The sequence below is a fragment of the Hemicordylus capensis genome, chromosome 4, assembly GCF_027244095.1.
Source record: "Hemicordylus capensis ecotype Gifberg chromosome 4, rHemCap1.1.pri, whole genome shotgun sequence".
NCBI lineage: Eukaryota > Metazoa > Chordata > Lepidosauria > Squamata > Cordylidae > Hemicordylus > Hemicordylus capensis.
The window spans coordinates 84,435,214-84,450,416 of NC_069660.1; the positions used below are offsets into that span (position 1 = coordinate 84,435,214).

General features: G+C 41.2%; 1 protein-coding gene across 8 annotated transcripts in view; it reads left to right on the forward strand.

Moving 5' to 3' along the window:
• RNF220 (ring finger protein 220) overlaps window positions 1–15,203 on the forward strand; it is a 410,389-nt gene that overhangs the window by 334,325 nt on the left and 60,861 nt on the right. For all 8 annotated transcript variants that reach the window (XM_053244321.1, XM_053244318.1, XM_053244319.1 and 5 more), the window contains one exon: window positions 13,739–13,835. In XM_053244321.1, coding sequence (XP_053100296.1) covers window positions 13,739–13,835 — 97 coding nt within the window. The remainder of the gene's footprint in view (window positions 1–13,738; window positions 13,836–15,203) is intronic.

Sequence of the window (15,203 nt, forward strand, 5' to 3'; positions counted from 1 at the left end):
CATTTTGTTGTTTCTGACTAGTTGCTTCTGACACACTTATCTGGATTGTGTTGATCCCTGGTGTAAGCTTTTGTGTATTTCTGCAGGAAAGCTTTTCTAAAAGCACCAAGGAAACACACTTCTGTCCTGAGAATACTAAAATGAAATACTTGCATGGATTTGCATTATTGTGAAAGAATTTCTGAAATGAAATTTAGAGCTTTTTCCCCACAAGAGCTAAAAGCAGTAGATTTTTCATAATCTACACACAGATTGAAGACACACAGAGAGAATGTTTGAAACAAAGCACACTTTGGGAAGAAATTTAAATTGTAGTTCCTTTCAAAGTGAAACTTCAAATTTGATTAAATAAAATGTCCACTATGTAGAAGACCTTCTAGTTTTCAGTCTACCAAGTGGCAGAATTTGCCAAGTTGGTGAGACTGGTTGAAATGTAAATTGGGGGTCCTTGATATACTGGCTCACATACCGAGAAATAGACAATAAAATACTCGGTAATTAGCAAATAGTAGTAATATATGAAGAGTGTGTTATAAATGAGGGTTATGTCCTTAGAATTTTACATTTTGGAATATGCTAACATTTATGAAGTATAAATGTAGTTTTATACTTGTGTGGTTCTTTTATATATGTATATTAAATACCTACCATCAACTTCCTTATTGCATTTGATGAAGTAGCCTGAATAAACTCATGAGACAATAAATCAACAAGTTACTGAGGTGCCCGTGTACTTTTTTGCCATTTGTTGGTATAGAAGGAGGGGCAATCAGCATTTAAAAACAAAAACAATGTAATATAATCTCCTCCTGGGACTGGACTACTTTCAAATGTACATGTGGATGGCATGATTGAATGCATCTCCACTTCAGCAATTCTGTGCCTGTGGATGGTTTGGTCAGGACAAGGGTCTTAACCTACATTTCTCCTTGATGTGCTAGTCTTCTGTTTGCAGGAAGTTATTTTACTTTGAGAACATCTAAGTATGCCATTTGCCCCCCTTATCCTATAGTTGTAAAGTCCCAGGAAAGCTGATCACTGTGTGTTTTCAGAATGCATAGATCAGTTCCAACCAAATTACTGTTCTAGTGCTTTAAATAGGTAGATTATATATTTATTTTTCAAGAAACCTGATTTGTTCATGAACATGGGAGAATACAAGAGCTTATAAAGAAACATGGAATGAACTGGTTTTGTCTGAACACAAGACAGCCCCCAGAATTCTGAAATGTTAATTTTAAAATTATGTTTTTGGAACAGCCTAAGGAAATTATGAGAAAATACCCATACTTCACTGAAATGGACTCACCATCCTTCTGCCAGCTTTTTAAAAAAAAGTTATGCATCTAATGGAAAGATTTCCAGTGCCTGCTGCATGACCAGCTGACATGCTGCTATTGGGCAGAGTTCCATTAGAGAGACTGCATTTGAAATAAACGAAAGGACTGTTTTTCTTTGTTGCGGACAAAATTATTGAAAGTTGAAGGAGAGTAAGGAGAAACCTAGTCTCTGTTCTCAGATTTATCCATGTCTTTGGTAGCATTTTGAGTTAAACCATTTCCCATTGGCAGGGGCCCCTTGCTCAGCATTGTGGGGGTGTGGGCAGGGAGAAGAGAGATTAATCGGGAAGATGAAAATGTGACTGTTTATACCACTGAATTGACAGAAGAAACATAGAGTAAAGGGCTCACAACTGAAATGACTTCCAAGAAACTGAGTAGATTCCAAGTTGAGAACATTTATTTTAAATGTACATTATCTTGACTGTTAGGCTAGCAGTGTGAACTCCTCCAGTTCTAGCCCTTGTAGCATTGCTCTGCAGTTTATTTATTTATTTATGCAGTTTTCTGCTTTCAGTGTGGAGGTTCCAGTCTGTAAGCCAGTCATTTCATTATTTTTTTCCAAGCCATCTGCCCTGACTACAGCCTCCCTCATGGGCTTTGGGGTTGCCCTTCAGCCTCTGACAAGTTGTTGATTGACGCAATTTTAATAGCATTTTAAAATACAGTTAAGCGAGGGCAGTGAGACTATTTCTCCCCCTCCCCGCCAAAGAGAGGGGAAGTGTGGTTTCTCAATGACTTTAAACCGCTCCTTGTCTTCGCATGTCGTCTCTCGCACCAGGCGGTGAAACGCATTATCAAGTAGTGCCCGGAAAGTGGTTAACTGCGTTTGACACACGCCAACTCCCTGCCTCCACACTGGATAATTGCATTGTCAACTATTCAGCAAAGTGGCAGGTGACACTGCTGCCGGATTGATTGTCCTAGCATTGAGGCTCCTAAGACTGTCAGCTTCCCAATCGATAGCGTTTACACAAGACACCGTGACTGCATCGGTAACTAATTTCAGTTTGAAACTTGCAAGACAGTGTGCTGCCCCTTTTTTCCTGCTTGGTGTGCTTAGTGGCTTGCTTCCTCTTCTTGGACTGCAGTGTTGATCTTCCTTTCCTGCACCCCCCCCCCCCCAACACACACACGCCTTGGAAATGCATTCCTGTTTTTTGGGTGTTTTTAAAATTTGATGCTGCAGGTGAAGAAATCAATGGTGTGTGTTGTGGCTTTCAGAAACAAGGAACATCACTGCACATGGTTAACTAGCAGATCCAGTTCTGCAATCAATAGCCTGATCAATTGATTAAATTAACACTGATTTTCTTTCTTCTTGCTGGCTTAGATGAGAATTAGTTTGCGATGAGCATGCAGGTTCAGCTTATGAACGCTTATTGTTCCATCAAGTTTGAGTGCATTGTTGTTTAAATGAATGAACAGCAAGGCCTGCTGCTCCACTGGTGCCTGTAAACTGGGCCATTGCTCTTGGTTGCTCCCCCAAACTCGCTGCTTCATGCTCGGCTGCTTTAGAAAAGTCATCCTCTCAGCTTTTCCGCCTTCCTCTGTTATTGGCAGAATTGCAATGTGACTATGATCCCTGTCAGTGGTGCTTATTGATCCAGTGATGTGAACCTGTTTAGTAATTCAAGATTACTTTAATTCCCCTCTTTCCCTTTTTGTTTCCACTCTCTCCTCATGGGAACAAAAATTCCCCTGAGCCAACTTCATGGAAATCATACCAGTGACTGCTAAGGCTTTGCTTGCAAATTTCCCTTTGTATGGCAGCCTTCTGCATACAAGCACACGAACGCATCCCTGCCCATTGCTGAACATTAAGCTGGCACAAGGCTGGAGGAATTGCCATCGCAGCTTGGATACAGGGTCCACTTTGCAGCTGCAGCCAGGGTGCATTAGAGGCACAAAGGGAACTTGTATAATGTTGTTAGCCAAGTTCTGAAGTGTTGTTGTTTACAGGAGTGAAAATACTTCTACAGGCAACCAGCTTAGCCCCAGAGGCTGAGGCTTGATTGCTTTCACCTGGGCATGCAGCAGTACCACAAAATATTAGCAGCCATAAAATTAAACAACCTTCTCTTAAAGCCCGCCCACTGTTCTGGTCTGTTAGTAAAGATCACTGCAAGTAGCCAGGATGCAGATTTGCAGCTGAGGGTTCTGTTTGTTTACATGAGGCTTGAAAGATGAATTGAGAGTGGCATCTCTGTTAGCATTATTCATGTGCATGGCCTTGTACACAGAAGATCTGTGTATCCATGTGATTTTAAAAATTTGCAAATCCTGTAATCCGAATTCCTAGCAGCCAGTAAAAATCAGACTTAGCCATCTTTCTGTGATCACACTGATTTTCCATTAATGAGCCATGAACATTATAGATCCAATTATTGTGTACCTGATTGTTTATAGTGCAGTGGGACAATAGAACAATGCAAGTTAATTATTGGTCCCAGGGAATGTTACCAATCAAAGTCTGACTACAGTGGTCTTTTCCTTTGGCCTCCCCTTTCAAAAGAGGCATGCCAGTTTGTTTTTCCTCGAGCCACGTTTAAAGGAAAGTCCTCTCCACACCGCTCTGTTCTTTTGGTGCGAGTTCAAGGATATTTCAGCTGCTGGGGAAACAAGCACTGCCAAAAGCTGTTCCCAGGAAATGTGTGTGAGGCCTAGCACTTTTATTGTTGCTTTTTTTGGTTATTCCTCTTGCAAAAACCAACCAAGGCACATTTTAGGAAAAGCAGGTGAATGAGCTCAGCAAGGCAGTGGTTTATGCTATGGGGAAAGTAATTAGCAAAACCTGCCCTCTTTTTACACTTTAACTCAAGACTATATTTCCCACCAAATCTATGTGAAACACCCACAACACTATAAACATGCAATTTATTTCTAACCATTATAGTCATGGTCAAGGCAGTTCACCAACAGAGAGATGGAGCTGGATTTGGATTGGTTTATCATATGTTTTTTAAAGTGAAGAATTGAGTTGTATGGAATTCCTTTTGACTGTGAACTCAGAAAAGGCCAATACTGAAGACTCTGCTATCCTAGGAACAGAGCAGCCAAGATGTACATGCCACAAGCAGATTAGCTCTCCTGCTGAGCACTAAAGGACTGCCAGAGGTGGTTCTTGCAGGTCATTATCTTATTTACAACACTGGCATGCCCATCAGCTGGTGCTGCTGTGCATGTGACAGGGAGCCCTGGTGGTCTTGTGCAAGTGGGTAGTTGTGCATCTACTTAATGCCCACAGTTGTGCGGTGCTACTTTCAGCACTTAAACTGGGGGCGCACAGTTCTAAGTAGTTGTGCCACTGCCTGCTTGCACAGCACTCTGATCTTGTCATATGCTCAGCTGTGTCAGCTGATGGGCAGCTCTGGCATTGCATTGCACATCATATCAGCCATATGCTTGATTATATTTATATCTGTCAGATTTGAATCAAAAGCTCTCTCTAGATGGTTTACAGTTTAAAATCAGCAACCATACACAGCAACATATTCATAAACAGAATAAAGCACAGCTTAGGAAAAGTTAGCAATGGCAGCTTTGAGTTGGAAGTGATTTGTGTGTGAACAAATCTGGAATAATGACAGGTAAAAATCTGGAAGACTCCTTTAAATCCAATTGGAAATTGGCAATTACAGAAAAACTTCTATTATATGGATTCTCTCATGATGATTTTATTAGATTAGGTTTCGATCAGGCCAGAAGAGAAATTGTGCAACGTATCCATGACGTGGAGTTGCAGATGGATCATGCAAAGTTACCGAGTAGCATTTACATAGGTAGCCAGTGCACCGAGCTCAAGCCTGCTACATATCTAAGTAGCACTTTAATTCCAAAATTTAGACGAGCTCTAACACTTGCCCGTGTAAATGCTCTCCCAACAGCTGTGCTCCATGGGAGATTCCAGGGTATACCATACACATCAAGATTATGCCCTTGTGGATCTGGTAACGTTGAAACAACTGCTCATGTTTTACTGCATTGTGAATATTACAGAGACATGACGCCAACAAATTGCCCCACTTTTGATAAACTTTCCGGGTCGTGGAGAGGATTTCTGTTTAAACTATTTGCTCACTAATCCTAATCCGGATGTTATTCATATCGTGGCCAAATATTGTTATATAATATGCCAAATGCGTATAAATGTAGTCTGATTTTATATTATCATCTTATTATTGTTATTATCAATATTATTTTAATATTGTTGTATTGCTGGTCTACGACCGAAATAAAGTTTTACAAGACAAGACAGGTAAAAACAAATAGCTGGTCCTTAACAGTCCAGAGGGTAGAACTTAGAAGCGTGTATGTGTGTGCACATGCATACTCACACAACACATTAACTGACAAATGCTTTACTCAGAACTGAGCCCTTATTTATTCCCTGGCCCCGGACACACACACACAGCTGAATATTTCTCACACTATGTAGGAGGTCATTTAGAGCAATGAGTCGTCTTCATCTACTTTTTCCATTTAGACAGGACTGGTCTCAGATAGACAGATCAGGTAAACAGGAAGCTGGTTTTGCCCCTTACCCAGCAGTCATTTATTCCCTGGCCCAGTCATACAAGAGACTAAATATTTTTCACTGCACTGGAAGCGTCCGCTTAAACAATTTGTTACCAACCTTTGTGGGAGAAACAAAGATACTTGTATTTGGATCCTTTTTACTGAGTGTTGGCAGCTCTCTGTATGGTCTCTTAGTGTCAAGGTAGATGCTACTTGAAGGATGTGAGCTAGGACTAGCGTGCTTGTGTTTTGTTCAGTAAACAGCAGCTAAATCAAAGGGCCGTGTGCTTCAGAACCATGGTGTATGTGGCAGGAACCCTCTGTCCCTTCCCAGTCCCTATCAGGCTCCCCCCCCCCCCCGCAGTACACACACAGCTACTATTATTAGGACAAATAGCTGCATACTGAAGAATCTGGACTGGGACAATGGTGGGACAGAGGGATAACCACCCTCTTCCTCCAGTGCTTTGATCTGCCTGCTATTTATTGACTAAAAGCCAAGCACACTAGCCACAATAACATGTTTCTTTTTAGATTGTGAGCCCTTTGAGGACAGGGTTCCATCTTATTTTATTTATTTATTATTTCTCTGTGTAAACTGCCCTGAGCCATTTTTGGAAGGGCAGTATAGAAATCAATCAATTAATTAATTAAATAAATAAATAAATAAATAAATAAATAAATATCTAGTTTGACATGTATATGAAAGACTTCTAAATAGCTTATTTATCATTAAATTTTATATCTCCTTTCATTAAAACAATCTCAAGGTGGTTTACAAAGCATTTAAAACAATATAAAACAGTTACACAATAAAAATATTAAATTGGAATATAAAAATACAAATCTAATTTTAAAAATTAAAAACATAAGACCATAAAATAAGAGCAACAGCGATGAAAACGACACTCATATAAAAGCCTGGGTAAAAAACCAAGATGTCATTTGCTTTCTAAAAATTGTGATAGAGACTGAGGAACAGATGCCCACTGGGAGAACACTCCAAAGTCCGGGGGCAATAACTGAGAAGGCCCTGTCCCGTGTGCATGACAGCCAGATCTCCCTCATTATTGGCACGTGGAGCAGAGCCCCCTCCAATGACCTTGTTTAACTGGGCAGAAACCCTTTGAAGTAGGTGGTCCCTCAGATATCCAGCTCCCAAACCATTTAAGGGTTTTACAGGTCAAAACCAGCACCTTGAATTGGATCGGGAGGAAATTGGCAGCCAGTGTAGCACGTTCAAAATGGGTGTAATATGATCTCAGCAGGCAGCATGGGATAAAATCCTAATAGCTGCATGTTGTACTAGCTGCATCCCCACGTAGAGCGTGTTACAGTAATCCAACTGTGACGTGACTAAGGCATGGGTAACTGTGGCCAAATCTGCCTTCTCGACAAAGGGATGCAGCTGGCACACTAGGCGAAGCTGTACAAAGGCACCCCTTGCCATTGCCTCCACCTTAGCTTCCCAAAGCAGAGATGGGTCCAGCAATATCCCAAAGCTGCACACCTGCTCTTTCAAGGGGAGTGCAACCCCATCCAGAGCCAGTCGAATCCCCTCATCCTGATTGGCTCTCCTATAGACCAAGAGCACCCCCATCTTGCCCGGATTCAATCTCAGTTTATTAGCCCACATCCTAAACTTGAGGTGCTTAGGGTGCGCTATTTTAAAGAAGGGGTTGTGTGATGGGGGGTTGTGTCTGCTCCCAGTTTCTGGCATGTGCAAAACTGAGGAAGACTCTCAGTAAAGACTTCTACATAGGACCATTTTTGGAGCAGCGTCCCCTCCCCCCCCCCATGCTATAGTATCATTAGCCCTGATTCTGTGACAGTAATGTGATAACAGTACAAACATAATGGAAATGATGGGAGCATTGCAGCAGGATAAAGTATACATTTTTCAGAGAAAAACAAATTGGATTGTTTTTGAAATGGCATTTTCTTATTCTTTTCCTATGTATACCACTTTGAGAACTTTTTGCTGAAAAGCAGTATATAAATAATAGTAATGTATATGCTTTAAAAACAATAGCCAAAAGGTGCAGGCTTGGGATTTTGTGAGAGACTGGGGAATCATGTCTCATCAGTGAGGTCATGGGCAATATTAGCTATATGAGTCTCTACTTACCATAACTATACTGGTCACACTTCTAGGTGAGAGGTTTTGGATTTTAGTAAGCATGTCCTGAGGCACCACAGTTCTTCTGTCTAAGCAATCTAATTTCCTGATGACTTAAGTGTAGCCAAAACAAAGTGTTCTGTGTGCATGCAACATGAAAAGACAAGAACAATTCCACATTTCTGAAGGGTGGTGTTCGTACAAGCACCATGAGAACGTATGCCCTAATAACTTAGTTAATAAGATGATTAATCTGTTTTAATTCACTAGGTGTGCTGTTGACCATTGCCCTATTGCATGGCAGTGAGTACCAGTGACTGCTGGTGCCCTTCTGCCTAGTTTGTAAATGAATTTCATTAAGAACCCTTTAATTCTAGCAGTATACCAGATAGGTCATTGTTCCCTAACAACCTTTTCCAAGCCATTCATAATTGTAATAGCACTCAAGTCGTGCTATGTATCTTATCTACTCACATGGAAGTTCTGTGGAAATAGCTATGAGGAAAAAGTGTTCTTCATAAGATTAAATAATCCATTTTTTTTACTCCATTGACAAAGGGGGAGAGTTGTCTAATCTGTGCAGATTAGAGCTTGACCCATTACACATGTGATATAAATTTAACAATAAATAAGATAAATAAAATAGGCCTTGCTCTTTGCAAAGCTTCTGCACTCAGATCTCAGCAGGCATGTTTCTTGTTCTGAACTCCTAGAATGTTCAGCATTAACTCGGTTTTGGCGCTGGGGCCAGCTGCTCCAAGGCCAGGAGGAGCAGAGCTGTGTACACAGCACTGGAGGGCTACTGTGCTCTCAAGGTAAGTGATCTTGATAGGTACATTCTGACTGATGAGAGAGTTTGTCTCCTGAACTGTCACAGGGTTTATAGAGGTGCCACTCAATACCGATGCTGGAATTGCTTGTCAGAGCAGCCGCCTACAAGAGCAATGGGGATCAGAGACAGAGCAGTAACTTTGTTTTTTCTCGGCTTAATGGCCCCAGAGCCTGACCTGCATGCTCGCTCTTGTTTGTCTGGACCTTTAAAGAGGCATCTTGGATTAAGACTGTCAGAGAATGGTGTTGCTTTAGCTTCAGTAGATTTGGTTGTACCACCAAGAGCTGGTGGTATGCAGCCAAAGTCTTTTGCAGGCTGAAGGTGTGATCTGGCAAAAACACTTTCCTCATATGAAAGTCAAGTAGACAAAGTCTTAAAACATCTTTTTGTTGATATGGTTGCAGTATTATTATATGTACCTGCTTCATCCTAAAATCAAATCAACTTTCCTTGTCATCGTCATCTTTGAGCCTGCTTAAGCTGCAGTTTAGATAGATAGCATTTAGAGATTGTGTTCATGCTGTGTGCTTCATTAACCACCATGAGTGGAAGTTATGGAAATGGTAATATTTTCCATTTACCCTGGATAGAATTGTGGTTTTGCCAAAGAGAAGTCGACAGAGAGGGAGAGAGAGAGAGAGTACAGATGTGCATGCATGCCTCCCCCCACACAGAGCAGGAATGATCCTATAGACCTTCTTGCGTTTAAAACACTATTTAATCAATTTATAGCAGTTTTTGTACAGAAACTTGGTTTGAATGAGCCTAAGATGAATAATTAATGTAAAGCGGTTCAGACATCAAATATTTGAACAGCTGCTGGAGTGTTTTTACTCGCTCTGTAGAGTGAGGAAATATGAGCATGATGTGGGCTGCAAAGGTCAATGAAAGTCCTGACCGTGTTGGAGTTGGCCCTAAAGCCATTCTTATACTGGGCACAAGGTCCCTTATTAGCAGTTTCAATCATGTGGGGCCACTCTTTGGATCCTGGAGACACCATAGTGCTAACTGGAGGCAGCTCTGGAATTAAAGCCGTTTTCCTCCTCAGTGTATCTTGTAACAGGTATTCATGACTTTCTGAAGCTGATAGTTATAGCTTAAGTGTCAAACCTTGCAATAGGTGCAGGAGGTTGTTTTGTTCTGCACACTAAGAAAACTAGGCTACCTCTGCTACACACGACACTTCTGTGTATGACTAATGAAGCATAGGAAGCTTTCCTGATTTGAGTGGTAGTCTTTCTTTTACAGGCATCCTTTTCTTTCTCAGGCAAAGTCAGTTGTTGCATGGAGCACAAGAAAATATTATGCTGACAGGGCTAGCTGTACTGGGTAAATTCTGTATGCACAACATTCCAAATTCTCTAGGAAAGAAGCATCCAGATTTGTGACATTTAATGCAAATTGATCAATGCAACATGTTCTTAATTTACATTGTGTTGCTGTAGAATTTGTTTAGGATCTTCTTATGCAGATAGGAGTACTGGCAAGCAACATGATGGGAGCACTGAAGCAATGGAGATACTGTAGGAGGTGCAGTGGAAAGCCATGGGGAGGACAAAGGGCTGCTTGTTCTTCTAAGTCGGATGACAAGATTCCGCAGAAACTTTAATGTTCAACAAATCTTGCAGACCTTTTTGTGCATCGGTATGAGATTCCCCTTTCTTTTATACATGACTGTTGCTACCCTGCAAACCTCCTGAACCATATTTATCATCAAATTTATACATCACTCTGTGCGACAATTGCTCTTGTGCACTGCTTTATAACTGATGTAGTTATGTATGGGTGGACTGCATGATATCTCATTATTCTAATCCTGTGCAATGAGCTGGTCCCAGCAATCCTCAAAGCAGTTGCTGGATTTATTGTCACAGTGCATACCTTGGATAAGATTTACAAATTTTACTGTTGGCTTCAGGGCGCTTAGATGTTGAGATTCAGACTGGAGACCCAGGGAAAGTGATCACCAGGAATGTAGAATGGGTGTTAACGTGATTATTGATGTCACCAAGGAAAAGGCACAAATATTGACAGAAAATGTTGGCTATTGGAAGACATCTCAGGCCAAACTGCTGAAATCCAAACTCTAAAAATGTTCTCAGTGACACTTGAAAATGTCTAGGTTCAGTTTGACAAGATGCCACACACCAGCCAAATCATGGAACAAAGTTGTTGCTTTGTATGTATTATTTAGGCATTAAGTGTTAGGCAACGTGAAGCCTTGGGGAAAGTGTAAACAATGAAAAGTATTCTTTAGTAAGGTTGCAGGGTCTTTTATCATTGTTCTGTACTCTTCCTCTGCTTTCTTGGCCCATCCCAAAGCTGTTAGAACAAAAAGAATCCGAGTGCTAGCTGAGGAGTCTGTCAGAAATCCTTCTTGTGGCTCCTGCCACGCTTTCATCAAGAACCCACACCTGCTGCCTCTTTGTGGCTTCATTTCAAGACAGAAGTGAAACAGCCTATCCTACAGTCTCTGCTAGGTTACTTAGCGGTACAAAGCTAGCATACCACACATCCACACGGTAGTGATAGAAGTTCCTCAAGTTTCACTGTTCAGTCTTTGAATCAAACTTCCTAAGTACGTGTGGAAAATGTGGTTAAGGGCGGCAGGGGAGGCTGGTCTCTGAATCTGAAATGTTAACCCAAGGACAAAAGATCCGTTTGCTGCTGGAAAGACTTGGATATGATCTGATTATTTCATTTGGCATATGGAATGAGAAATCATATTGCTTGAAAGCTGCTTGTTTTCATATTTTACATTGCTTCTGTAACCGAAGTGAAGAATAAATCCCTGATGTTTGTTCTAAGTTTATATTTAATGTAGGGAGCACTCAAATCACCTCAAGAGCAGATTAGCCTACAATTTGTGTTTTGTAGGGATCAGGGAGGGGAGAAAGAATGAGTTTTGTGTTTCTAGAGACTGGCCATTTAATAGATGACAAAGAGATGCCAAATGTAGGTAAGATATTGGTTGAAGCCAATATCTGTGTGGCCTTTTGCCTCCACCAATAAAGTTGCACTACCATCTTTGGGCAGTTGTGGAGAAATATTGCACTCTTTTAGTAAGTCCTTCCTGTTTTAAATCTCCTAACTATTGTGATGAACTGAAAGGATCATAGACCTTTTAGACAAGCCATTGCTGAGAAGTGTTGGAAGGTATGGCAGCTTACACTGACACTTGGAGAGGGATTATATAATTGTATCATGAAATTTAAATCACCTTAAGTGGTGCAGCAGGGAAATGCTTGACTAACAAGCAGAAGGTTGCCTGTTCAAATCCCTGCTGGTGTTTCCCAGAAACACCTATATCGGGCAGCAGTGATATAGGAAGATGCTAAAAGGCATCATCTCATACTGCGCGAGAGATGGCAATGGTAAACCCCTCCTGTATTCTACCAAAGAAAAACTACAGGGCTCTGTGGTCGCCAGGAGTCTACATTGACTTGAAGGCACACTTTACCTTTAATCTAAATTAGAAATGGTAGGCAGGAATTCCAGGGTGACTTGTACATATTGCTTAATTGTTCATTGTCTTCTAGGAATAACTGTTGTTTGCATGTACTGTAAAATGTGGCCGCTGCCTGGTTTTAGTAGAAAGGCAAAGTAGTAATTTTTTAAGGAAAAATGAGGTCAGCTTACTGTTGCAGAGTCCAGAAAAGGTCAGTTTTAACTCAATAGTACTTGAGAGTACTATTCTGGTCCTCATAGTTGCAGAAGACGAGAATAAATTTTGAATACAAAATTGCAAATAGTTACACAGAAAGCTTTACAGTTTTGCTGTGTTATACTAATTTATTTGAACTACATAATAGTGAATTTGCTGAGTGCAAAACTTAGAATTTTAGCTCAGAATTCTACGCTTCCCATGTGATAGTCTGAGGGCAATTGAAATATTTAGGTGGTGCTAGGGATGAAGATCTACAGGTTGCTTAATAGATAGTTTTTGCTTTGATGCTCAGGGTAGCTGCTGATTTGTAGTTGGGAATTCACCACACTTGGATTGTCTCTGATATTTTGTAGCTTGTGGCCGGGAGATTTCTTGTAACACATGGCTGGATGTTTGCTTATGCTCTAGATATGAAATGTTTTCCTTTCTTGGAAGCACCTCCAGCCTACTGCACCTTGGTCCCCCTTGCTCTCTGCTCATTATAATGTGACTGATGTGGGCTAACCGGGGGTGGGGGTGGCGGCAAGCAGTTCAGCTATATGAAATTATGACAGGCTATGGCAGTAGTGGTGGTAACATCTGGAACCTGGTTTCCTTCCTGCATGCGCAAGCTTTCTGCTTTACATATCCATTTAGTTTGTGGTCCGTCAAGCATGTACTAAACCCCTGTTTCTCACTTGCCCAACTCTATGTTTGGAGTATAGGGAATTCTTCTGCAGTATATAGTATGAGCCAAGTTTTTGTATCTTACCTTTTTTATTTATTGTAATTGGATGTTTCTATGTGTTTACCTCCTTCTGCTTGCCTCCAAGGCCCTAGTAAATCAAAGGTTCAATAGCTTAGGGCTTGGGTACACTTTTTCTGCTGCTGAAGTGCTGTTCCCAGTTTAGTTTGTCTCTGACAGACTTATCATTCCTCACAATTTTCCTGGTCCCACCAGATAATCTGAAGGTGAGGCATGCAATGGGAATTTGATAAAACGTTCTTTTCACAAATCAAAATGTAGAACTACCTCTGATTTCTCTTCAAGCCTAGGGAAGAGCTAAATAATTTCTACCAGTGAATTTACATACAGGCAACCCAGGGGAATATCTGGATCAAATCCTTGCTGAAATCAGCCTGAAGGGAGGGTAATTGTTTGCCAACCTATGTAGTTGAGATTACTCTCCCATCCCACTTCTTCTCTTGTGTTTATCGGAGTGTGGTGGTCAGTTTGGATGCCCTGTGGTAACAGCTGCTCCATTCATTTTCTTTACTTCCAGGGTCTGGGTTCGTCATGTGCAGTGGCAAGGAGAATCCAGACAGTGATGCTGACCTTGATGTGGATGGAGACGACACACTGGAATATGGAAAACCACAGTATCATTTTCTAGATGTGCTGAATTCTAGCCAAATGGCTGTGGCTTCACTGGGCCACTCAAACCCTTGCAGTTTCCCCAGTGCACGCATACATTTTCATTAGTTCAGGAGAACATGATACAGGATGTATGTGCTCTGAAATATCAATTAGTGGGTACTAATTAACATTCTAGGGCAAACACATGCCACATAGTAATTCGCCAATAGCAATATTAAAATGTCTACTAATTCTTGCTGGGAAAAGTGGTTTTCTTTCTGCTCTTTTCAAGGAAACATGTTTTCTTATTGGACTACTGGCAGTTTTTACAAATTTGTCTTGGTATTTCAAGTAGCCTTTGAAGTGCAATCTTTAGTACCTTGAAAGATGATAGAAAACTGCTTGGTGGTGTAACCGTAATTGCAAACAGCATTGTGTGTGTGTGTGTGTGTTAGTTACATATCAACACCACCCCATCCAACAACTCTGGGCGGTTTACAAAACCAAAACAAATCATTCAAAAATCAAACTTAAAACCATAAAGTCTAAAAAATGTAAAACAATTTAAAAACCCTGGAAAGCCAGCCCAAACAAGTCTTAAAGGCTCTATTAAAGGCCAGTAATGTATTTAAACCACAAATTTCTGTGAAGAGTTCATTCCACAACTCAGGAGCAGCTACCGAGAAAGCCGGATTCCAAGTCACCACCAGACGCACTGGTGGCGACTGGAAACAGACCTCTGCAGCTGACCTCCAATATGCTGTGGGGATCATACAGAAGAAGGCGTTCTCTAAGGTAACCCGGACCTAAGCCATTCAGGGCCTTAAAGGTAATAACCAGAACTTTGTATTTTTGCCCAGAAACGTATCGGCAGCCAGTGCAACTATTTAAATACAGGCATAATATGGTGTCTCTTGGTTACCCCAGAGACCAAATTGGCTTTTGCATTTTGAACTAACTTACAAAGGCAGCCCTGTGTAGAGCGCACTGCAGTAGTCAAACCCATCTTGAAATCGTTCTCAATGGACGATTCAACAGCAATGGACGCAGCTGTTGAATCTGCCAAAGCTGATAAAACGTGCTTCTCGCCATAGGAGATACCAGGGTGAGGACTGGATCTAAGAGTACTCCCAAACTGCATACTTGTTCCTTCTGGGAGAGTGTAACCCCATCCAGAAAAGGAAGATCTATCCCATCCCTCAAATTCCGACCCCCCACAATGAACATCTCTGTCATGCTTGGGTTCAGCCTCAATTTGTCCAATTTTCAGCCTTGCTTGGGTTCAGCCTCATCCAGCCAATTACTGCCTGTAGGTAGGTGTGTAGGGAATGAGTACCATTACCTGATTATGATGATGATAAGGAGAAATAGATTTGAGTATCATCAGCATA